Genomic DNA, 25,557 nt, shown 5'->3' with positions numbered 1-25,557 from the left:
AAGGGACTGGTCTATCTCTGACAAGGCCGTCTCCACCTCCTGCCAGGAATTCACACCAGAGAAGGCAGAACTGGTTCTGGCCGAACACAGAGACCCTTTGCCAGAAGGATCAAAGGATTTCTGGATACAAATACTGGGGCCCAGACCCCTGAACTTTAGAACTCATCTGGATCAAGAAGACTGCCAAGAAGAAGAGCCGGAGAAGCTACAAGCAGGAACGACTGCTTTGCTGCGTGCCTTGTTGGGCGGACCTGCAGTGGCTGCTTCTGTCTTGGGCAGTGAAAGGCCTGGACTGGACTGGACTTTCTGCAACCGCATTGGTGAGACTCTCCAAGGGCTTGAAGTAGAGCTTGCCCCCTGTTCACCGAGTCTCAGGAACATCAAAGACTCCAGGTTCTTCGACCCACAGCACTGGGGACTGTGTGTTTCGGTCTGCAACCCCAAGAACACCATCTTGATGATGCCTATGATGGCCCTGCCGACCCCATGCCCTGAAGGGTCCGCAGAGGGCAACGCCGCACCGCGACCCTGGTCTCACAGACGACTCCTGCTGACGCCATCACCGAGACGCTGCTCGCACCGCGACTAATCCCCACGGCTGCCGCGATAAGATACGCCGCCGTATGAGGACACGAGCATACTGAGTACAAGTGCACAGGATTAATTCCCCCATTCGGGCCGCCAAAAAGCACGGAAGCACGAGAACGCGCTTGCTGACACTAGAAGCGCTGCAGGTCGAGTACAACTACCTCCTGAAGTAGCGGTCCCATTTGTCCAAACCGACTCAGTCAGCACCAGCACACAGAGGATGCTCTATGCCATTCCGAGTGTGCTATAAAGAAGTTTCAAATCGCCCACAAAAATCGGATGTGGTACTACAAGTCCTCCTTGATAAAGATCTACTTCGACAAAACTCTACCCTGATGAAGACCTTTGTTACAAGAAGTGCCAGTTAGAAGGTCGCAACGCGATAGTATTATCTCTCAGAGAGGATCGCAAAAAGAACTTAGTTAAAAATAGTTTTGGTCTTGATTCGGACATAATAGTGCCTATGACGTATGGCCCTAAACTAGATTTAAAACTGTGGTGCGTCCTCCTATTGGCATACAATAATAACGCACTGTAAGGACATCAATGAGGAGTCCCTGCATTTTTTACTTAGAAAGGAGTATGACGACTACTTTTTTGTTGAAACGCACAATCCCAGTTTGTCGATAGTACTAATATGTCTTATGTCTGAGAATGAAAAATTTCCTAGTAACCATGACGGAAAGTTTCAATTCTATTAAGGACGCGGAGGTGAGGATTATGCTGTAACTTCCTTTATTCATACAGCCAGCAGTATTCAACTCCAACAATAACAAAAAACTAGCACTCCCAAGGTGCTTGGGTAGTTCATAGTGTCCACCAATCAGCATGCCCCGTCATCCCCGAAGGCGTGTGCTTCCCGGGTCAACTCCTCTTTCTATCCTGCTGCCACTCAGTTAAGTTGGTTTTTCTCTTTCTCTCACACGAATATTGTATTAATGTTAGCTTTTTACTGAGCTTGTGATGTTCACTGCTTGACGATTGCTGCCTGTGGGTTTTTTGCAGTCCTAACGTGCATTGGGAGAGCTTCTCCGTCTCGCGCGCGTGTGTTTCTTCTCGTGCCGCCTTTTTTCATGTGGCGGACGCGGTAGAGGGGACACACGCTGCGGGTCGGTCAGACGGCTGTCTCGTGGTTTCTGGCGCTGCGGCGCGATTGTAGTTGGTAATGTAGGGGCCGCGGGAGCGTTCGGTGAGCTCCGCTCGCGGCCCCATTCTTCCCGCTCGCATGGTGCCATCGGTGGGGGGCGCATTTGTCGTCTCGCTGGTCCGGAGCGCTTCCTGTGGCGGGGACCAGCGAGTTTGAATGCGCCCGCGATCGTTAGGCATTGTTTACTGCGGCGGAGAGTCTGGGACCTTGACACCAGGTACCCGGTTGAATATTGACTGATTGGCCTCAGTGGCTTTGCATACCACAGCGGGACACCCTTTAGGGTCAGACCTTTGCCGTGAGGCGATTGCGGGCAGAGGGCATCCTTGTCAGCTCGCTTGCTGTGGAAAGGGGCAGGCCCAGACTTCAGACACCCGGTGAGCACAGGGTGAGTCGCCCCTTCTTCTGACCAGCCGCTGGGCGGAACAAAATAGCGCTTCGCGCACTACTTACTTGATTCCTAACCCGGTTCCACGGGAATTGTAGTTTGCGGGCACAAGTGCCTACTGCACAATGGAGGCAGAGTACGCCGAAGAAGAGACCCTCCAGGTCATTCCTTTGGATGCCGAGTTTTGTGAGGCGGTTGATACGTCTATTTATAGGGCGGTAGAAGCGGCAATGGGGCCTTTTGAGCGCCGCATTATGAAATATGCCCATGCTTTACAGACCGAGCAGCCCCAACATGCTGAGAAGCGGAAGCTGGCCAAAGGGCCCGTCCCAGGGGCGTTTGAGCGTCTAAAAATGGCGTTTCTGGCTAAGTCTCGGCGTCTGGAACAGGATTTGTTCTCGGAGCCCCCAGAGGGGTCGCAGTTTACTGCGGACGAGGTTGAGGAGTCGGAGGAGGACTCCCTGGACGAAGCTGATCCATCTACTTCAGGTTTTTCTAGCGTTCCCCCACTAGACCGTTCTGCGCAACCCGAGGGACCCGCGGATATGTTGGTCCCTGAGGATCTGGTACATCCCTGTTCATCCGCTTGGCTTCCATCCCCTAGGGTGACAGCATTCGTAGCCAGTCGGCTTCGTAAACCTTTGGAGAAGGAGGTGAGAGCCTGCCTTAGGGCTGAGTGTCCCCGGCCGGTCCTTCCGGGCAAGGTGGCCATCACTCCGGAGGTCGACCAGAAGATGGCGACTTTTCTGTAGAAGTATATTAGAGACCCCAAAAAGGGTATCGACAGGTCCTGGAAGAATTGCCAGGACAAGCTCCTGGACCTCATTGGCCCCCTCACGAAGATATTGGAGTTAGCGGAGGAAGCTAAATCTTCGGGGTCTGCCTTGTCCCCTGAACGCATTTCTAATTGGGCTCAAAGAGCGATTGTTTTCTTGGGAAATGCAAACTGCGCCCTCTCTACTGAGAGGTGCAGGTCCTTTCTACTCAAAGTGGATCCCAAGCTGGGGGACCTAGCCTCTTCTGAGGTGGGCACAGTGGCAGATGGGGGTTTGTTCGGAGAGCCTTTTATTAAGGAGTTGACGAAATTCGTCTCTACTTTCACGTCATTGGATAGAGCACAGACTTCAATAAAGAAGGTATTTCGTCCGCGTGTTTTTGTCAGCGCTGGTCGTGGCAGGGGCCGCTCGGCCGGCAAGTTCTACTCGCAAGGCCCGCAGAGAGGCGGAAAGAAGGCCGCAGAGTCAGGACGTCAAGAGTTCTTCCAGTCCCGCCGGGGCTCCCGAGGCAGAGGAGGCAGGGGCCGAGGTTAGCAGCTGGCCAGTTCAGGTGAGTGCCTTTCCTCTGTCGCAATTCGGGGTGGGGGGCAGATTGGCTCTTTTCGAGAGCAACTGGAGAACTATTACCTCAGACGCCTGGGTGTTGCAGACTGTAAGGGGTTTTCAGGTAGAGTTTTATGGGACTCCTGTGCAGGATGTTCGGCCCCGACCGCTGTTTTTCGCACAAAACAAAGCCGCTCTCGTGGACAAGGAGGTGGCGGATCTTTTGCGGAAAAGAGCGATAGCCCCTGCTCCTTTACATCCGCGGGGTTTCCTCAGCAACATTTTTGTGGTGGACAAGACGGATGGCGGACAGCGCCCCGTCATAAACCTCAAGGTATTCAACCAGTGGCTGGTTTACCGCCATTTCAAGATGGAGGGGATCCACCTGCTGCGCGACTTGCTGCAGCCTGGGGATTGGATGGTCCGCTTGGACTTAAAGGACGCGTATCTGACAGTGCCGGTGTTCCCTCCCCACCGCCGTTTCCGTCAGTTCATGTGGAGAGATCAGGTCTACGAGTTCGCGACCCTCCCCTTCGGCCTATCGTCAGCACCGTGGTGCTTCACGAAGGTCCTCAAGCCGGTGGTGGAGACGTTGCGAGGGAAGGGCTTGCGACTCATCGTCTACTTGGACGACATCGTGTTGCTGGAGCAGTGCCCAGAGCAGCTGTCCAGTCGTCTCTGCGAGACTACGGAGTTATTGCAGAGGTTAGGGTTTGTCATCAACGACAAAAAGTCCCTTCTGGTTCCTTCACGGCAAGTGACCTTCTTAGGGTTCACCATCAATTCGGTGGCTCGGACACTAAGCCTCCCTCCCAGGAAGATTGTCAAGATTCGCAGAGAGCTCCGGCGAACTATAGCACACCCCTCCACTTCGCTTCGGCAGATTGCAAGGGTGGCCCTAAACTAGATTTAAGACTGTGGTGCGTCCTCCTATAGGCATACAATAATAACGCACTGTAAGGACATCAATGAGGAGTCCCTGCATTTTTACTTAGAAAGGAGTATGACAACTACTTTTTTGTTGAAACGCACAATCCCAGTTTCTCGATAGTACTAATATGTCTTATGTCTGAGAATTGTATACATGTTTGTCTATTTGTAAATATGTTAGTCATGTATTGATTATGTTTTATGTATATACTTTTATATAAGAACTTAGACAAGAAGGTAATTGTCTAATTAGGCCTGTATAGGGCTAACATGTCTTGGAGAAAAATGTCTTCAGAAAACGCTTTAATGTATTAAGTTAAAATCCAGGGATAATTAAAAAATCCTCTTGGAGTTAAAACAAATTTGGATCTATGGTGTCAGAGGTTACATGTTTTGTATAGAGTTTTGGATTCCTACCTCTGAACTCTGGAAAAGAATGATTCCCCTGTTTTTTATCGGCATCACCGCGACCTGTGGGCACCACACCCCGCACCGCCTACCTTCATGCCGAAGCTTTGGCACGGTAGAGGGCACCGCCGCAACGCCACACTGCGACCCTGGTCTCACAGACGACACCTGCTGACGCCATCACGAACCGCTGCTCGCACTGCGATCTGTGGGCACCGCACTCTGCACTGCCTCGCTACACGACAATGCCATGGCCTTCCTAACGCCGCCACTTCCTGCCGAGATCGACGCCGCTGCTTGCACCGTGGTTCGGGGGCACCGCTCGTAAGTTACATGACGCACCGCCCTCCTCCCACACCGCAGCCTTTGCCCACCGACACCGGTGCCATCGACTCCCGCTCGTCAGCCGACGACAGTGCTTCTGCAACGACGCCGCCGCTGCTTGCACTGTGACCTGCTAGCACTGTGACGAGCTCCGCCTCCGTCTCGCACCGCGACCCTGGTCTCATCGATGATGCCATCTGACACCGCCACCGAGCCGCTGCTCGCACCGCGACCTGGGGGTGCCGCGCTGCTGCCCTTCGCACCGCAGCACCCGCCGCCTGTTGGCGCCAGCGCTCCTGATCCCATCAGAAAGGAGCTCGACTTGCAACGTGAGTGACTTCAAGGGCCCCATCGCCCTGCATCTCTGAAAGGTACTGTTTGCGGGTCTTCCCGACACCGTAGCTGATCTGCGACCCCGCGGTCAGCCAGAACTGTTTTTGGATTTGTGTGTTCACGACGCCGTGGTAGCCCGGACGGAGCTATCCACTCAAGGAACTCTTTTTAATCAACGTATTTTTGAACTGTGAACTTTTAAGTATAATATTGTGGATAATTATCGTTTTTGGTCTTGTTTTAATTATATAAAAATATTGGATATTTTTCTAAACTGGTGTGGTGTCCTTTTGTAGTGCGTACACTGTATTACTGTTGGTTATGTGCAAATGCACTTCTTAGAGGCGGTGCCTCTAAGATAAGCCTGGCTGCTCGTGCCAAGCTACCAAGGGGGTGAGCAGGGGTTATTTTAGACGTGTAACTCCCTTATCCTGACTAGAATGGTGGTTTTTTCCATGGTTTTGGCCCACGCCCTAGCCTACCAAAAATCCAATTTCTAACATCTAATATCTCTGGAGCACATATGCATGGCATTGATATTTTCACTATTCACCTTATACCTTTTTCCCACCAAAGTGGCTGGCGCTTTTACATCCAGAGACTTAACAGTTTAAAGGTTAGCATAATCCACATTTCATTTTGTGAAGGACAAGGGTAAGTTATGATAATCTTTTCTCTTATTCAAATTATGTTGACGGCCGGAGCATCAACAAACAAAGCCTTGTGACTTTCAATAATTTCACCTTGCTGGTACCGGTTAGGTTACATTTAAAATTTTGGAGAATCTTTCTTTTATTTAAAATATTTTAAATGCGTGAGCACAAACAAACATAGCTCTGTGACTTGCAATAACCTTCTCTCACTGTTGTCAGGCAGAACTTAAATACAGGAGTTGGTGTGCAGTGTAAATAAACGTTCATGCATCGTATAACAAAATGCACGTCTCTAACTAGATAGGCTTACAAACCTAGTTACTTGCAATTTTTAATTTAGAGTTCTCAAAGACATCGAATACCAATTTGGCGTTGTTATAAATGGATAAGAAATATAACAGGGAGTGATACATAGTTACTCAACTCATCTGACTAACTTGTTTCAGTGCCAGGTTACTAACGAGTCCTATCAGGCAACTATCTTACCTTCTTTACCCCCCAGTGATTGTGTGGGGGGGGGGGGTTCTTTCAGACCAATTGGTGGCATATTATTCATTTAAACAACAAGTCTTATTCATCATTTTGAAATTACTAATTGATTTTGCACAGTATCACAGCTTTCTACGCCAGTGTCAGCGATGATAGCTACACCACTTCATTGTGAGGTGGGGTTTGATACAACATTTTACCTGGGATGGTGTTGGCATTTAGGGGCTCATTATGATGGCGGGCAGACATCAGTCTGCCCGCCATCATAACGGTGATGGGACTGCCCGCCAGACGTGCGATGGTCCCACCAGTGCAATTAGGATGCGCCCGCCACACTGGCGGGCGCATCCTGGCCTTTTAACATTGCAGACGGTGCTGCTGGCTGCAGCACCGTCCACAATGTTAAAAGAGCATGCACAGCATTTCCCTGCACCACGTGGCAGGCACCACGCGGTGCCTGCTACTTGGTGCAGGGAACTGCAGGGGGTACCATGGGTGCCCTCCCAGTGCACCCCCCACTCCCCCCCCACAGAGGGGACCCACAACGGGCCCCCAAAGCCAGTCTCCGCCTGTCTTTTTGCGGCGGGATACCTGCCGCAAAAAGACAGGCGGAAGGGCATATTATCATCACTACGGCGGTGCCTGCACGGCACCGCCGCAATGTTGCCCTTGTTACGGGTTCCGCTAAGCGGGCAGAAAAGGACCGCCTTGTGGAACCATGGCGGACGTACTTTCCGTCCGTCACTGAACCATTGTGATTCCCACTGCCATCATAATTTGGCGGTGGGTAAATCTCAATTTGGTGGCGGGAGGATGTGGCGATCCTCCCGCCATCATGATGAGCTCCTTATTATTGTACTGATTCAGACATTCAATAATGCTCATTTTTGTTTATAGCTTGAAAATATTGATGATACAGATGAGGATGACTGCGTTTGGTTTTAGGAAGAATCTAACAGTTGAATAGGTCATTAGAGATTGGGTCTCTTATTACCCTTTTTCTCCATAAACAAACAAATAGTTGGGCATGAATTTCTGAAGATCCCCTATGCCCCCCCACACCTTTTTGCATTACAGATCAGCTACACACACTTTGGCACCTATATCGTCTTAGTTAATTTATTATTGTTAAAGGAATAAGAAATAGTGTTCGAGGCATATGAGCTGCAGATTACACCCTATGCATAGATCGCCATCTGGTGTTGGGCCCGGATGTTTGCACTTGCTTTTGTCTTGGAAAGTCTTTGGAAGTCACAAGATAGGTGACTCTTCCTTTGGATCATAGTGCGCATGGGCATCGGCTCCATCCTCAGATTGTTTTTTCCTGCCATTGGGCTCGGATGTGTTTGTCGCGCTCCAGTTCGGAACCGTTACCGATTCCACTTTCGACGCGCAATCCTTCACCATTTCTACGGTATTGTCTCGATCGCGAACCCTAGTCGTCGCGCATCTCTTCAAGTCGAAGTCCTCGATTTCGATCGTCGACGAAGGCCTTCGAGCCTACCTGGGCCTTGGCATCTGGCTTATGGAAAGGACGCCGTTCAAGAAGTTTCCTCAATGTGGGTCGAAGTTTCCCCACAGCGATCTGCAGGAGGTGTGTAATCTCTGCCTTTCACCGGAGCACGAGGCCAGAGACTGTCCAGCTTGTGCCTCTTTCTGCTCCAAGAAGGCCATTCGGGATTGGCGAGCTCGAAGAACCATGGCTCGCTCATCGACATCCATCCCCGACGACATCTTCCAAGAGGGCATCGACATGCCACAGCGAGAGCGGGCCGAAGAAGACCTCATCAGCACCTCCGAAGCCGATGACTCCGACGTCAAAGACATCACTCCTGTGCAGCGGGTCGTAAATAAAGACGTCGCCCCCGACCTCCTCCCTACACCATCGAAAAAGGCTTCGGTCACACCTTCACCTTCGGGCCCAGGTGCACACCGAGAGACTGCTTCCCATGCCCCACCCTCAGGCCCAGCAAAGAAGCCTACTAAGCCTTCAGGCGACTCGGGCTCGAGTCAGCCTGCCGTCGGTACCGAAACACAGTCACCGAAAAAGAAACCGCCCTCCTCCTCCGTGCTGACCGCTGCTTCCACATCCAAGCACTCGGCACCGAAATCCACAAGCACCAATTCGTCGACCCCGAAAAAACAGTCGAGCAAAAAGCCACTCCCCAAAGGTTCAGACTTATATTCTTCGGAACCGAAAAAACAACCCGTTCCACAGGCCACAGAGACTGTAAAGCTGCACGGTTCCAAGCCAAAATAGCACAGAACCGCTCCAGAGCCGGTGCTGAAAAAGCCTCCGGAACCGAAACGATCGGCGCCGAAAGACCAGCCTCCATCAGAAGAGCTGTTTACACCAAACCCTACACAAAAGACTCTGATAAAGGATCCTAAAACTGGTCAACTGACTCTTAGTTCTAGGAAAAGACCACTAGATACGCCTACACCGGCTCCACCACCTAAAAAGAGGGACATTGCCACATCTCCTCTCAGGGTCCCTTCTCCACCTCCTCCTCCACCTCCTCCTCCGCCTCCCCCACCACACCGTTCTCCTACACCATCTCCTACACCAGTAGACGATGATGACACCTCTGATGTCGCAGGGCGGGTGTGGACGATGTGCCACTAGGGGATCCTAGTCAACCTTCTTTCCCTGACCTCTGGGATGATTACAACACGCCAGATGTCCCTAATGTTCCACTGGATGATATCTACCCCTCTAGGCCTTCCCTCTCCAGAGGACATCATGGGCTTTAATCAGCTTGTCCACATAGCTGCCCAGTACCACGGGGTCGACTTACATACAGACCCCGTAGAGGAGGATTTCCTAATGGACACTTTTGACACCATACAAAGGTCCACTTCTATTCTACCTATGCTTAAAGGGGGGGCCAACTCTCAGACATCAGGTGATGCTGCACCATCCGACAGAGTCTAAACTCTTGGACGCTTCTGGCAAAAGAACGGTGTCACAAGCGGCTAACATATGGCGCATCGCCAACACTCAGGCTCTGTTGGCCGGGTACGGTAGGGCACACTATGATGAACTAGAGTCCCTATTGCAACACCTCCCATATAAACACAAAACCAGGGCCAATGACCTCATACAGGAGGGTAAACTTATCACCAACACCTCCATCCGTTGCGCTCTCGACGTGGCAGACACCGCCTCCAGAGCAGTAAACACAAGTGTTCTTCTGCATAGACATTCTTGGCTACGCATTTTGGGTTTTAAACCTGAAGTACAAAGTTCCATCCTAAACCAGCCATTTGATCAGGAACACCTATTTGGCCCTAATGTAGATTCATCCCTTGAAAAGATGAAAAAGGATACGGACACAGCTAAATCAATGAGAGCCTTGCAGTCGCGAGCTCCCAGACGTTCCTTTTGTCGCACACCTTACAAGGGCACCTCCAGAGGCTACTCCTCAGACAACCCCTCCACCTCTTACAAGGCTCCCACCCAGTCTACGTTCTCCAATGTTTACCAGAGAGGAGGCTACAGAGGCAACAATAACAAAGATAGAGGCAAGACCAATAACACCCACTCTGACTCCACCCCTACCTAATGACTTCCCTCTTTTTCCCCCGGACCATTCCACTCTGGTCGGGGGAAGACTACAACAGTTCCTTCCTGTCTGGATCAACATCACCACAGACAGGTGGGTGCGACAAATAGTTCAATCGGGTTACTGTCTGGAACTTACTTCTAACCCCTCAAACATACCACCCCAAACAGCGCCCAAGGTCGTCAGAACATTTATCACTGCTAAAGCAGGAGGTGATCTCCCTCCTACAAAAGAGTGCAATGGAACCAATTTCCCTGCACCAACAAAACACGGGAGTTTACTCCCTGTATTTTCTCATACCAAAGAAGGACGGCTCTCTGAGACCTTTTCTAGACCTCAGACCCCTAAACCTGTACATACACTCAGACCATTTCCACATGGTCACACTCCAGCAGGTCCTTCCTCTTCTTTCACAAGGCGACTTCCTTGCTACTCTAGATCTCAAGGCACCTATTTCCATATTCCCATTCACACAGCTCACAGGAAATATCTCAGGTTTGTAGTGGACAGGCAACACTATCAATTCAAAGTACTCCCTTTCGGAGTCCCAACAGCACCACGGGTATTCACCAAGCAAGCGGTAGTTGCAGCCCATTTAAGAAGACAACACATTAACGTCTTCCCATATCTGGACGACTGGCTCATAAAAGCCAGCTCATACAGTCAGTGTGTACATCACACATCACACTCACGCCACTATCCAACTACTCCACGACTTGGTTCACAGTAAACCACGCAAAGTCTCATCTACAACCGTCCCACATACAACAGTACCTCGGTGCCACAATAGACACCTCAAAAGCGCTAGCATATCCCAATACAGCCAGGGTAGCCAGCATGCAAACTCTCCTACATATATTTCAGCCTCAATTCTCTCTTCCAGCTCGAGTGTTCATGCAGCTCATAGGGACGATGGCCTCTTGCATATTTATAGTGCCTCACGCAAGACTCCAGATGCGCCCACTCCAAGAGTGCTTAGCACGCCAATGGAACCAGGCTCAATGGTCAGCTAACAGATCTGGTGTTGGTAGAAGGTCACACTCCTCGCTCTCTGCAGTAGTGGAACACCAAGAACCTTTCCAAAGGGTGACCGTTCCTAGAGCCAGTTCCACAGATTGTCATGAAAGCGGATGCATCGCTCTCCAGCTGGGGAACTCACCTTTTACATCACACCATGCAGGGCAGGTGGACTCCTCAACAAAAGTTACTCCACATCAACCACCTGGAGTTACTAGCCATATTCCTAGCCTTAAATGCATTCCAGAAGCAAATATCAGGCAAAGCTGTCTTAGTCCGCACGGACAACATGACAGCCATGTACTACATACAGAAACAAGGCGGGACACATTCTCTGCAGCTCTCTCAACTAGCACAAAGCATATGGAGATGGGCTATACTTCAGAAAAATTTTCTCCTAGCCCAACATGTCCCGGGAGTCCAAAACACCATAGCCGATCTGTTAAGTCGTCAAACGCAATAGATTCTATGGCAGGACCGGAAGCTCCGATTATGCTTTTCCCTTCTTCGCTTTAATAAACATATTTTTCCACAGCAGCCAAAAAAATAGAAAGCAATCAACATTTGCCGGGCTCGTTGTCGGGGTTTCTTCCTGTGTTTTTTCTTCACAGATTCCCCTTTGCCGCGGGAGCGCCTTTGCTCCTTACGCGGCTGCCCCATCTCTGCGGTAGATAATTACCGCCGCAAGGGGGAGCTCGCGCGTCTCGTTGGTCCCGCAGCGCGTCTCCTTGGTTGAGGGAGCGCGAAGCGAGACCATCGGACCGGCGAGCCTTGTCCCTGCACCGCCACACCCGTATTCATCCCGCACACAATAATTTACGCCCCGGCGGGGGTCTGTATAGCGGCATTGCCGCGGTGATTGCCTGAGGGCACAAACTGTTAAGCACTTCGCTCACAGGAGCGTTTGGCGCGCTGGGTGGCGGTTGGGCCCCTTCACTTAGTGGGGGCTGCGCGCGTGAGGCGGGTGCGGCCTCTATTTGCGGTGTTTTAGGCTGCCCGGGATTTTAAGCAGTCTGTCAGGCTGCACACATTCCAGCGAAGGGTTCCTGCCCTCTGGTACAAAACTACCTTGATACTCCAAGGGGGGCTTGCCCTTTCCTAACGTTAAGTGGTGATTGACTCACCGGCTACTAGGGCAGTGGACGCTTGACGCTGATTGTGTCTGCGAGGTGGTGATTCCTAGCAACTATGAGCCACTCAGAGTTTGTGGAGGAGGAGCAGGTTCAGTACTTGCCCCTGGACGACCAGTTTTTTGAGGCGGTGGATGAGTCCATATACAGATGTGTGAATGATGTGATGGGGCCTATGGAAGAGCGCCTCTCTAACCGCATTATTGCGGAATGCGCGAAGTTGGCTTTCTCCCACGCAAACTCACAGGGTCCAACTTCTACCCCTTCCCTGGAGGAGGGGCCGCCAGTGCCTAAAAAGGGTCGCATGGAGGGAAGCTCCGGGGAGCCGCGGGGGGTAGACAGGGACGCTTTTGACCGTCTCAAGCGCGCGTTTCTCGCAAAGGCGCCCCTGTCGCCCCCAGCGCAATCCCCGGTCCGAGCTCCTGCAGGCTCCGTAGTCCCGGATTCCCCTTCCCCGGACGCATGGAGGGAAGCTCCGGGGAGCCGCGGGGGGTAGACAGGGACGCTTTTGACCGTCTCAAGCGCGCGTTTCTCGCAAAGGCGCCCCTGTCGCCCCCAGCGCAATCCCCGGTCCCAGCTCCTGCAGGGTCCGTAGTCCCGGATTCCCCGGACGCAGGTTCGCCGGCGGATTCGGACGAGGAGGAAGGGTCCTCACGGTCTTGGCGCCCTACCGACTCTGTCGCGGAGTTACCGCAGGATGCCTCGGGCATGCTGAACCCGGATGACATCATTCATCCGCGGTCAGCGGCCTGGGCACCCGGTGACAAGGTGGCAAAGTTTGTAGCGAGTCGCCTCCGGAAACCCTTAGAGAAGGAGGCTAGAGGTTGTCTGAGGGCGGAATGCCCTAGGCCGTCGTTGGACGGGAAGGTGGCCCATACACCGGAGTTGGATTCAAAGATGGCCACCTTCCTGGCCAAGTGTATGAAGGACCCCCGTAAAGGCATAGACCGTTCCTGGCGCTCCTGTCAGGATAAGCTCCTTGACGTGATAGGACCTTTGACAAAGATTTTAGATATGGCCGAGGAGGCCAAGGCGACAGGTTCCTCCATTTCTCCCGACGTCCTTTCGAACTGGGCACAGCGGGCGGTGGTCTTTCTGGGCAATGCCAATTGTGCCCTCTCGACTGAACGTCGGCGTTCATTCCTGATTAAGTTGGACCCCCAGCTCGGCAACTTGGCTTCGTCCGAGGCAGGAGCGGTCGCAGAAGGCGGGCTTTTTGGCGAGCCTTTTGTGAAGGAATTGGCCAAGTTTGTGGCCACCTTCACGAGTTTGGACAAGGCCCAGTCCAATATTAAGCGGGTCTTTCAGTCTCGTTTTTCCGGCGGGGCCGGTCGTGGCAGGGGCCGCGTGACCGGCCGTGGCGGACAGCAGAACCCTGGTAGGGGACAAGGCTCCGGACAAGGTTAATATAACACTTCCGCCAATTTTACCAACTTCTACCCGACCAGAGGCCAGAAATTCCGGGGACGCGGAGGCTACAAGAACACCGCCGGAGGATCCGCAAGTGGTGGTAAGTCTAATTCCCCCTTCCCAAGTTCGTATTGGGGGCCGGCTAGCGCACTTCAGGGAGGCCTGGGGAGCCATCACGAGCGATGCCTGGGTTCTGCAGACCATTCAGGGTTTCCACATAGAGTTTTACGATTCACCCCGCCAGGCAGGCCTTCAGCATCCTATAAGTTTTTTCGCGTCCGATGCCGGTCTTCTAGGCGAGGAAGTTTCCGCTCTACTCCGCAAAGGGGCAATCTGTCGGTCGACTTTGCATCCCCAGGGCTTCTTGAGTAATATCTTCCTTGTGGAGAAGACAGATGGGGGGTGGAGGCCGGTCATCAATCTGAAGGAGTTCAATGGCTGGCTGATATATCGCCATTTCAAGATGGAGGGGATCCACCTCCTTCGGGATGTGCTCCTTCAGGGGGACTGGATGGCCCGCTTGGATCTAAAAGACTCGTATCTGGTTGTCCCGATCCACCCTCCTCATCGCCGTTTTCTGCAGTTTCAGTGGAGACAACACGTGTACGAGTTTACCGTCCTTCCGTTCGGGCTGTCCTCGGCACCCTGGTGCTTCACGAAGGTACTCCATCCGGCAGTGGAGTTTCTGCGAAGCCAAGGGGTGCGGATGATCGTATATCTGGACGATATCCTTCTCATGGCACAATGTCCGCAGAGGTTACTTTCTCACCTGCGTCAGGCGATTTCACTCTTGCAAAGCTTGGGCTTCATCATCAACGGGGACAAGTCGATCTTACACCCGACTCAAAATATAGTCTTCCTGGGGTTCGTGGTAGATTCGGTTCACGCGTCTTTGAGCCTTCCCCAGCGGAAGTTGGCTAAGATTCGGCACCTGTTACGACAGACTATCTCCAAGTCCCACACCTCCCTCAGTCAGATTGACCGGGTGGTGGGTCTTCTCTCCTCGTCCATCCAGGCAATCTTTCCGGGTCCCCTGCACTATCGTGCGCTACAGCGCCTCAAGGCACATCATCTTCGGAGGGGCGTGTCGTACGACCAGAAGGTTTCTCTGTCGGCGGAGGCCAAAGAGGAAATGTCCTGGTGGCTCGCCCATATGGATGCCTGGAATGGCAGAGCCATTTTCGGAGCCGCTCCCGACATGGTGATAGAGTCCGACGCCAGCAGGTCGGGGTGGGGCGCTCGCTGCGGCGACTTCTCTACTGGCGGCGCTTGGTCATTAGAAGAGCAGGAGCTCCATATCAATTGTTTGGAGCTTCTGGCAGGATCGTTCGCGATCCAGTGTTGGACCAGAGACAGGGTTCGCTCGTGCGTCCTTTTGAGAATGGACAATGTCTCCGCGGTTCGTTACATCAACCGCCTGGGAGGCCCTCGGTCGCAAGCTCTGGCGAACCTAGCGAAAGACTTTTGGGGTTATTGTCTGAATCATCACATATCCGTAACTGCAGAGTATCTGCCAGGTCAGGCCAATCAGGTAGTGGACTGGCACTCGCGGCATTTGCGGGATTCCAGCCAATGGAAGCTGAACGTTCAGGTTTTTCAGTGGTTAGCCACCCTTTGGGGCTCTTTCTCGGTGGATCTGTTTGCGTCCCGTCTGGACCATCAACTTCCGAGGTTTTTCAGTTGGAGGCCGGACCCTCTGGCGCAGGCAACGAATGCTTTCCTGCAGGAGTGGAGTCAGGAACAGAGTTATGCGTTTCCTCCGTTCTCCATGATTGTGAGGTTGGCGGCGCAGGCTCGCCGGTAGAAAGCGGAGATGGTCGTGGTGACGCCGTTTTGGAGGTACCAAGTATGGTTTCCAGTTCTTCTGGAACTTTCTTGGGATTTTCCAATCCCACTCCCCCTGTTTCCTCATCTTCTTCTGAATCCGAACGGGGAACAACACAACCTGATCGCTCAGTGTTCTCTCCTCCTGATGGCATGGCGGCTTTCCGGCGACGCTGGTCGCTCCCAGGCCTTTCGGGACCGGCTGAGAACCTCACATCAAAAGCCTGGGCTGCAAGCACCTCCAAACGCTATCGGTCCGCCTGGACGAAGTAGTTTTGTTGGTGTCTTCGGGGTTTGGATCCTGTGGTCGCGGGCATTGTTCCCATTCTAAATTTCTTGGCCGAAATGGCGACGGACGGCCTGGCATATCGAACCATTAACGCAATGCGCTCGGCTATCTCGGCGGCCCATTGTCTTATAGAGGGTGTGCCGGTGGGTGAACACCCTTTTGTCTGTCGTCTTTTGAGGGGAATTCGTGTCTCTTTGCCCCCGGAACCTCATTACTCCGTTTTATGGGATGTCAATGTGGTTCTTAATTTGTTCTTGTCTTGGCAGTCAAATAAGTACCTGTCTTTGAAGGAGATCTCGGTGAAGCTAGCCATGCTGCTATGTCTAGTCTCTTGTCGCAGGGTCTCGGATGTGCGTGCGCTGGACATTTCGGCGCGAGTGTTTTCTCCGGATGGCGTGACTTTTACGATTGGCCGCAGAACAAAGTCAGCTTCAAGGTCAATATCGTTTCCGGCCTTTGTGGATGTGCCCAAACTTTGTGTCGTACATGGTCTGAAGGCTTATGAAGATATAACCTCTGAGTTACGCCCTCCGGGCGAGAGACAGCTTCTCATTGCATTAAGAAAACCGCACAACGCAGTCTCCTCCCCCACCGTTGCAAGGTGGGTGCGGTGGGTCATGCAAGAGGCGGGGATAGACACAAAACAATTTGGTGCTCATTCTGCCAGAGGAGCAATTGCGTCGAAAGCGTTCTCTCTGGGAGCTCGCTTGGAGGAATTTAATGCGAGCTGCGGACTGGTCTTCAGATTCGACTTTTAAACGGTTTTATTTTAAACCGGTGGTGGACTTAGCACATTTGGTGGTAAGTAAGCTTTGAACTAGCATAATCGGAGCCTCCGGTCCTGCCATAGAATCGAAATTTGCCTAGCATAGTAACGGTAAGTTTCAATTCTATTAAGGACACGGAGGCGAGGATTATCCCTCCCTTGGCACAATCTGTGCGAACCCTCCCGTATGGCAGTAAGTAAGATGTTTTGTTACACTACATGTTGTTGGCATGTTTAATCTTTGCTTCAAAATGGTGTGGTGATGAGTTGTGCAGTTTCAGGGTCTTTACGTCTTGGGCTTTGCTTTCAGGGAATGATGGTTCCAAACAAGACCAATAACCTTGAGGCGTTCGCGCGAAGAACGAGGAGGGACAACGGATGTAGCAGACCTTCTACTAGAGGCTGACACTGAGGAAGGACTACGCTTGGATGGGACTGTGATTCATGGGAGCTGTAGTCTTACGGACTTATGTTGTGCTAGTGATTATTCTCTCAGGAGCGTTTCCCCTATTTTGAGAATAGAAATGTTGATTGCTTTCTATTTTTTTGGCTGCTGTGGAAAAATATGTTTATTAAAGCGAAGAAGGGAAAAGCATAATCCTCGCCTCCGTGTCCTTAATAGAATTGAAACTTACCGTTACTATGCTAGGCAAATTTCGATTCACGAGTGGGAACTTCATCCGCAAGTTATTCAACCGTTCTTTCAAATGTGGGGACAACCACAAATAGACCTCTTCGCCACGCATGAAAATGCCAAATGCCCAAGCTTCGCCGCCAGATATCCACACCCATTGTCCAAAGGCAAGGCTATATGGATGAATTGGTCAGGCAGATTTGCGTACGCTTTTCCGCCTCTCCCACTCATTCCACTGGTGGTGCGCAAACTACAGCAACACTCACTGACTCTCATCCTAGTTGCTCCAACTTGAGCCAGACAACCGTGGTACACCACATTACTGGAACTGTCCGTAGTTCCACACCAAAAACGACACCTCTCCCCACGCCTCCTAACCCAGAACCGTGGAGAGATCAGACACCCGGACCCAGCTCAGCTCAACCTTGCGATCTGGCTCCTGAGGTCTTAGAATTCCATTACCTTAACCTTCCCCCTGACTGTATGAACGTCATTAAAGAAGCTAGACGTGCTCTATGATCCTTCTACTAACGAAGAGGGCAGCTTACAGCTGCAGTCATGGGAAAATCTAAGCAAATTGGGAACCACAACAGTGACAAAAAGAAAAGCATTGCAAAGCTGTGGAAAACGAAGCGCCGAACAAAGGACTTAGACCAGATCCACCATGACATGAACCCAGACAATGCGCGAAAGCTGCTGAACCAAGCTGTGGACTTCGACATGGTGGGCAATGCCCAAAACTACTGTCTACACTGCGCGCGATATTTTGTGGATTTTAAGAGCATGAAAGACCCCTTCAAGACAAAAGTCCACAAGAAAAGATTGAAGAAACTGAGGGAGGAGCCATACACACAGGCAGAGGCTGAAAGAGCTGCTGGAATGGGCTCCTATATTGCTCCTAAGAAGGTGGATGTTCAAACACAGCCCATCGAACAAGAGATGAGCTGAGCCATGCTGAAACTCTCTACCATTCAGTGGTGCATTGTCCCAGCCGGAGGGGTCTATGGAGGCTACTTTAGAGGTCTCGGGAGTGCCAATTCTACATGACTGCATCAGATCAGAACTATGAGACGCAATAGTCCTTCTCCATGGACTGCCTTACCCAACACTTATTGAAAGAAGCAACACCCTAAGTGGTTTCCTAACACTGTGCCTCGACATTCACAAACACTTTCCTACTTTGTGTGCTTTTCACATTTGGTGAAATAGCATCGAGGATGCGTGTGGTTTTCAGACCAAAGATGTTTTGTGACCTCAATAAAGACTGAATCGGTTAAAAAAAAAAGAAAAAAAAAAAAGAAGCTAGACGTCCCACCACTAGAGCCTGCTATGCAGCCAAGTGGAATTGATTTGTGATATATTGTCATAACATCATCAATCCCCTAGACGTGTTTATCCAACACATCATAGGTTACCTACTACATCTTCAAAGGTGCAACTTAGCCTATATTAGGCTGCACCTCGCTGCCATAGCAGCCTATCTACAAAATAGACAACACTTCTCACTTTTCAGGGTGCCTGCCATCAAAGCCTTTATGGAAGGCCTCAAAAGGATAATTCCCCCCAGGGTACCACCCTCACCTGTGTGGAATTTAAACATAGTTCTCACAAGAGTAATGGGTCCTCCCTTTGAACCTCTACATAAATGTGAGCTACAGTTTTTAACATGGAAGGTTGCTTTCCTAGTGGCCATCACTTCTCTTAGGAGAGTTAGTGGGCTACAAGCACTAACTATTCAGGAACCTTTCTTACAAATCCATCATAATAAGGTTTTTCTCCGAACTAATCCTAAATTTCTCCCTAAAGTAATTTCTCCCTTCCACCTCAATCAGTCTGTGGAGTTGCCGGTATTCTTCTCACAACCACACACAGTCGCAGAAAGAGCTCTTCATACTCTGGATGTTAAAAGAGCATTGCTTTATTACATTGAGAGAACACAACCTTTTCGTAAGACCAAACAACTTTTTGTGTCTTTCTCACCACCACACAAAGGTAACCCCATATCAAAGTCTGTGATAGCTAGATGGATTGTTAAATGCATACAAATTTGCTATCACAAAGCAAAACGTACCTTATCTGTTCCTCCTAAAGCCCACTCTAAATGAAAGATAGGGGCTTCAATGGCATTTTTAGGGAACATTCCCTTAGGTGACATCTGCAGAGCAGCTACATGGTCTACACTGCACACATTCACAAAACTCTATTGTGTAGATCTGCAAACAAAACAACAAGCTAGTGTGGGCTAGGCTGTACTCAAAACACTATTTCAAACTACTGCAACGGATACTGGTTGCCGCCGCTAAGGAGGAGTACTGCTATACAATCTCTGCATAGTGTGTAATCTGCAGCTCATATGCCTCGAACGGAAAATGCTACTTACCAGTATGCATCTGTTCTTGGCATGTAGAGCTGCAGATCTACATACGCCCACTCACCTCCCCGGCTACCTTTATCCGTTCCAGTATTATCTGATTTAGATATAGCATACATGGGCATCTTTTCCTGTTTCTTACAAAACTCCATCATTTCCCTGCTGGTGAAAAAACAATCTGAGGATGGAGCCGATGCCCATGTGCACTATGATCCAAAGGAGGAGTCACCTATCTCGTGACTTCCAAAGACTTTCCAAGACAAAAAAAAGTGCAAACATCCGGGCCCAACATCAGATAGCGCTCTATGCATAGTGTGTAGATCTGCAGCTCTACATGCCAAGAACAGATGCATACTGGTAAGTGCCATTTTCCTTGTAGTCACACAATGAGTCCTTTAGTGAGGGTTACCAACTATAGAAACTCAATTTACTTTTTAGTACTTGCTTACAACTAGGCTAAATTCTTTTGGACTGAATCATGTTCTAAAATTCAGTGAACCATTTTGAACCATAATAATCTTGGGCCACAATTACATGTTTTCTACTCATCATTGGTTTATTTAGTATACTTTAGAGGATATTTTATTCCTTTTTGGTCACCCTTACTTTTCCCTCTGGTGCACGTTTTGTGGTCTCCATTAACTTTTTACTCAGTTTACTTTGTGCCCCAGAATCACAGGTGCTGTGTTATAGAAACAGCCCATACACACAGCATGGTATTTTTCTTTTTCATTTTACATTTTGACTGTCCTGGCTGGAATTATTCTAATAGTGCTGTATTACTTGGCATGTATGAGGAGCATTATAACTCTGCTATGGCAGTCTCTGTCTGATTCACTTTTAAGTTCTGCTTGTATTATCAAGAGCACGCAATGCATATAAATTATGCATGAAATTAACAGATTTCATATGTCAGGTTGATCTCACTCTGTTTTCATATTTGTTTACTACACACAGCCTTGAAAAGGTCCCAATGGGGTCAAAACATGTGTTGGCTAACGATCATGTACTCGGTTGAAAGTTTGTAAACACAATAAAGACAACAAAAATGTTATCACATGACCTTGGACTTATGGACAGCCTTTCTTGTTATTTGTCCTCAATGTTATTTCAACAGATTCTTGGAGTGCTCCAGTATAATGGTTTAGCCTCTGGGATCCATTTTGTATCATCCCTGGGAAAGCATGATACACGAAGAAGACTGAGAGAGCATCCCCAGACTGGAAAAGTGTGTTGCTGGCATTCCTAAGCTTTCGGTTTAGTATCGAGACAGTTTGCTGCAAGTTATGTAGTAGTGATCTTTTTAGCAGAGGCCTAATGACTATCTCTTCCTAAGCACCACCATTTAACTTAATCAACTTGGAGGAAAAAGTAGAGACAAAAGTCTCCTTTGTTGTGCAGATGGAATTTCCCAGCCAGAGCCTGCTGACCAGTCAAGGTCTGCATAGGGCATCCTAACAATATTGAAGGAAGACGCACACATCCAGGAGTGAGTACCTCACTGTGGTACCCTCACTGCAGGTATGCTCAGGTAACACCTACACCTTTGAACTTGTGCTCACCAGACATTGGCACTGTTTTGGCTTTAGGAAAAGCTACAGTGTGAGTTGCCAGTGAATGGGGCATTTTAAGCCTGGTCAATGAGGCATTGACACAGAAGTCTGCTTATCCTGCTTACAGCGAGCCTACACATGTAAGGTTATTCCAAGCCTGAGAAATGTTTGCCTTTTTTCCTTGTTACTTGCCTAGAACCCTGTGCCACCTGGCATGTTGTTTTGTGTGGTATTTTGGTAAAATAAATGGCTTCTCTTTTTATAAAAAGTTATACACTGGATTGGGCAATCATTATTGCATGCTATTCCGTAACTGCTGAGCTGTGAGTCGCTAACCCTCCTACCTATCTAAGAGGCCTTGGACTTCTCACCTCTCTACCCTGAGGGTTAAGTGCTGAAATGGTGAACTCAGTATTCTATTTTGCAGTGCCATGGTAGACCAGGCCTCGGGACAGTAGTGGTAAAAGTCAGCAACCAGCAGTTGTGTCCCAGTAACCTTTACTTGCACTGTGACCCCTTAATGGGTTCCAACACCCTGGCACTGTTTCCCTATGTTCGTACCATGGGTGTTCAAGGGTGGGTGGCCTGGGTGCAGCATGCTTGTTTTTTTTTTTATATATACATTTTTCTTTATTGGCAGTTTAAAGCACATTACATGACAGTGCAGTATCATTATTAAGAAATCTCAGAGCAATGCGTGTATACATATAGCTGCAACATATACCTGCCCAGCAATAATGCAAAGCAATGTATAACAAATGCATCACAAGTAATCAAAAAGACAAGAATATCTACCACATAACAGCTGTGCAGGATACTTGTTTAGGGCTGCTCCAAGCTTTTTGGTGTGTGCTGAATCATTTTTTCGAGGATTGCCTGATTTTGTCCACCATTGTGTCTCACCTACTCCCCTCAGGCATGGCCAGAATGCTTTCAGGCTTGTCTCTGTGGTGCCTAAAGTGCAAATACATAGTTCCAGGTTTGACACATTCATTAGTCGTGGTGTTCTAATGACGCACCTTCAATGGTAGATTGGTCCCAAAGGCATTCTGTGCCTGCAGTGTAGAAACTGATTGATCAGAAAGGGCGCCAGATGCTTACATCTGTAATGTAACAGTAAGGCACCAGAATCTTGGGGTCTATGATGTAATATGTGGTATAGAGATACTGTGTCTAATGCAGAGATGGACGCCAAATCAAAGAGGCTTTAGACTAATACGAAATAAACTTATAAGAGAGGGGCGTAATAAAAGTGAGAATTTACTGTGTCTTTTTCAAACTGTTAGCTTTCTGTTCAACACACAGCATATGCTGACTGCAGACAGCTAGCAGTGAAGTTTCGTCTGTTGCCCTTTGGTTCTGGTGTACATTATAAAGTTTTTAAAAAAAATCTAAACCTGTATGGCTTCTTTCTACGAAGTCCAGTGTTTAAATCAATGCTTTAACATTGTGGCTTAGTGAAGGGACCAAAACTCAAATTGTTTCATGTTCAGGTTGCGTAATCGTAGAGTTTGAGCTAAGGTCTGATCTTAGTTGTGATTTACATGTTGAGTATTTTAAGTAATCTAGCAAAGTAATGATCAGAACACCTGAACAACGACTTGTATCTAAAAGAAAAATAAAGTTGTTATATATTTTCATCATAGAAAAAGCCTAATCCCTTGTATTACTGTAGCGATGGCTTAGCCTTCAGAGCCAGTTATACTGTATGTGATAGAGACAAGAGAAAGGCTCCTGAAGCTTTTATACTGTTAATAGTATAGTGTTAGATCAGAGATAAATATGAAGACACAACTATTGGTAAAGATTTTCGACCACACACCAGGCAACACCCAAAAACATGCATACAGTAGCCAAACCCACACTTACCAGTGATCCTACTCAAGCAAAACACTGACTTGTTTGTGTCAGAATCTTTGAGACCTAGGTGTGAAAGTATCTGAACTCGACAGCATGGCAAGGCCATGTAAAGGGCAGTATATTGCTACATAAATATCTGTTAACATAAGGACAAAGAAAAATGTTTCCCATGTTCATTTTGTGTTTTTAGGATCAAAGCAAAGAATTACTTTACTGATATCGTCCTGATGAAGAACAACAAGATTTCAGTTTTAGAAAATTCTCCAAAACCAGTTATGTATGTGCTGGTAAGTATTCCTATTAATCTAGCGCACACCACATCCTGAAATTTTGCTCATTCTAACCAACCTTTCCGGCCAAACTGCAAAAATTAGTAGCCCCTCTTTCTTTCCCTATCACATAAGCTCTCCACCCACTGTGCAACAGGATCCCCTCCCCTCAGCTCAGGCCCAGTCACTCCCAGCGCTCATTACTCACTATGTCCGCCATCATTTTAGCTCCGCCCAAGTCACTCTATTAATTTCTTCCTCCAGTTCTGCATCAGCCACTTCCTAGGTTACTCCCTAATCCAGCTCTACAACAGTTACCTCATGATTTCTCAATTTCCCAACTCTTCACCAATGACTCCATTAGCAGTACCTCACTCTCGGTATGCAACCCTGTATTTTAGCCATAAAACCAAGCGCCCAGAGTAGATTTGTTCTTCTGACACTTGTCATCTAGTCATTCTGCCTTGGTGGCTTACAGCGATGTGCTTCCTCCTGCCTCAGTGACTGAGGGCCATGAGAAACGGTGGTGCGGTGCAGATATTCCGCCACAAATGCAGAGACTCTGCCATGACTTTGGAGACTCTTGGTAATCGGGCCCTGAATATCTGACTTATTTAATTTGTCTTTTGTCTTCAGCATGCTACTAAGTCTGGTGAATGGGAGGTTGGCATGAAGCGCACGTTCCCCCCTTGGAGGGGTGATGACCTGGGGAGTTGGATAACCAAGGCTCAGCCAGATTTTGGTAAGCAATGTCATTGGGATCCATGTATAGAAGTAACTGTGTTGATCTGTGAGCCCTATTGTAGGAGGGATATATGATATCAGTCCAATCCCAAAGCTTAAACTTCATGGATGATTGTTCTTCTGTTCTAAAGGCATATATCTGATAGAGACTTCTAGCTGCTGATTCCATACCTTTTAATTTTCCTGGCGTCAGGCTGGATCCAAAAACTTTTGCTGAGCAACATCCCTTGCACGTGACATCGGGTGGCTCCATTCGGCTCCACGTGACATCGATGGTGTAGGTAGCGTCGGTTATGACGTCACTATGCCTACATAGGCACCACCGGGGCGCACAGATGTCAGTTCTATTCTTTCCGTGCCAGTTAAGCGCCGATCATGAAGAGCTACCCTTTCTGCTGCTTTTTGGCAGACTTTTTTCGTGACTTTTGTCGATATTTTTGATGATTACGTGTGCGAGGGATGTCGGGTAGGAAGACAGGTTGTAAACTGTGCGGGACTTGTTCCCGCACAATGTCGTAACCGATCCCCTCTGTGGTTTCTTGAACGTGACCATGTTTCGAAGTGGTGTTCAGACTACCGGGCAATGGCTCAGAAGACCTTGAGGGAGCAGGCGTTGAAGTTGCTTGCGGCCCGGCAGTCAACACCGCTGAGCGAGACTTTGAGGAGGTCACAATCCCGTTAGAAGAGGAGGTCGTGGGATTGCTCACGGAGCCCTAAGTCCTCTACCTCCCATTCAAGGTCATCTGGACACTCGGGGAAGAGGCATAGGAAGAAGTCCAAGCGGACTTCCACTTCACCTCATCTGGCGTCCGTCGTCGAAAGAGGAAAGGAGCACTGACGCTCTAGGCACGGTTCAGCGGAGCCGGAGCCAGAGTCGACTTTGCGCCTCCCTCCATTTTCGGGAGCTGGAGCGACTCCCGCTCAAATTAAGAATTTTTACGAGGCCATGCGCCGTGTATTTGAGCGGAACACCCCAGTTGGTGAGCCATCAGACCCCGCAGGGTTGGATGGGGCCCCATCGAGTTCTATGCCAACTGCTTCGGCCACAGCCGGTGGGGCCTCTGGGATCCGATATCAGATCCACTTCAACGCCGGTAGTACCAACACGGCCTTCCCGGTGTCAAAGTCTGTGCCAGCGGCATCGCCGGCGACTGTCGGTGGCGCAAGCCCCATCCTCATCCCCGACGACACGGAGCCAGAACTGCGCCGTACGACGCCGATTCCAATGTCAACAGAACCCAGGAGTTCTATGTTGTCATCTAAGCACTTTGTGGACGTGCTAGGCTCAGGAGAGAAATGGGAGGAGTCTGCAGACCCTCTAGAGAACCAGGATGTCTCTGAGGAAACAATGGGCTGGTATGGGGAACTTGGGGAAGCCAGTGGTCTGGATACTTCTCCAGACTCTGGCATGCTCACTCCACCTACAGGGGCTATGGAGGAGGGGGAGTCCTATGCTGTGGTGGTGAAGAGGACAGCTGAGGTCCTTGGAGTGGAACTGCCCTCAGTGCAGGTCAGTACTAATCTCCTGACCGAAGTTCTTTAACC

At 49.6% G+C, this 25,557-nt stretch overlaps 1 protein-coding gene and 1 pseudogene across 7 annotated transcripts in view; both read left to right on the top strand.

The window, feature by feature from the left end:
- The window catches only part of LOC146811566 (telomerase protein component 1-like), a 1,575,504-nt gene that overhangs the window by 1,448,108 nt on the left and 101,839 nt on the right, over positions 1–25,557 (top strand). For 6 of the 7 annotated variants that reach the window (XM_085618541.1, XM_085618539.1, XM_085618543.1 and 3 more), the window contains 2 exons: positions 23,190–23,286; positions 23,905–24,010. The exons of the other annotated variant lie outside the window; for it this stretch is intronic. In XM_085618541.1, coding sequence (XP_085474667.1) covers positions 23,190–23,286; positions 23,905–24,010 — 203 coding nt within the window. The remainder of the gene's footprint in view (positions 1–23,189; positions 23,287–23,904; positions 24,011–25,557) is intronic. 7 annotated transcript variants of the gene reach the window in all.
- LOC146811567 (zinc finger protein 593 pseudogene) lies at positions 17,733–18,499 on the top strand (annotated as a pseudogene).

Source organism: Triturus cristatus, chromosome 7, assembly GCF_964204655.1.
Source record: "Triturus cristatus chromosome 7, aTriCri1.1, whole genome shotgun sequence".
In the NCBI taxonomy this organism is placed as follows: Eukaryota; Metazoa; Chordata; class Amphibia; order Caudata; family Salamandridae; genus Triturus; species Triturus cristatus.
The sequence above is the reverse complement of the archived record's forward strand: the minus strand, read 5'-3'. Positions and strand labels throughout refer to the sequence as shown.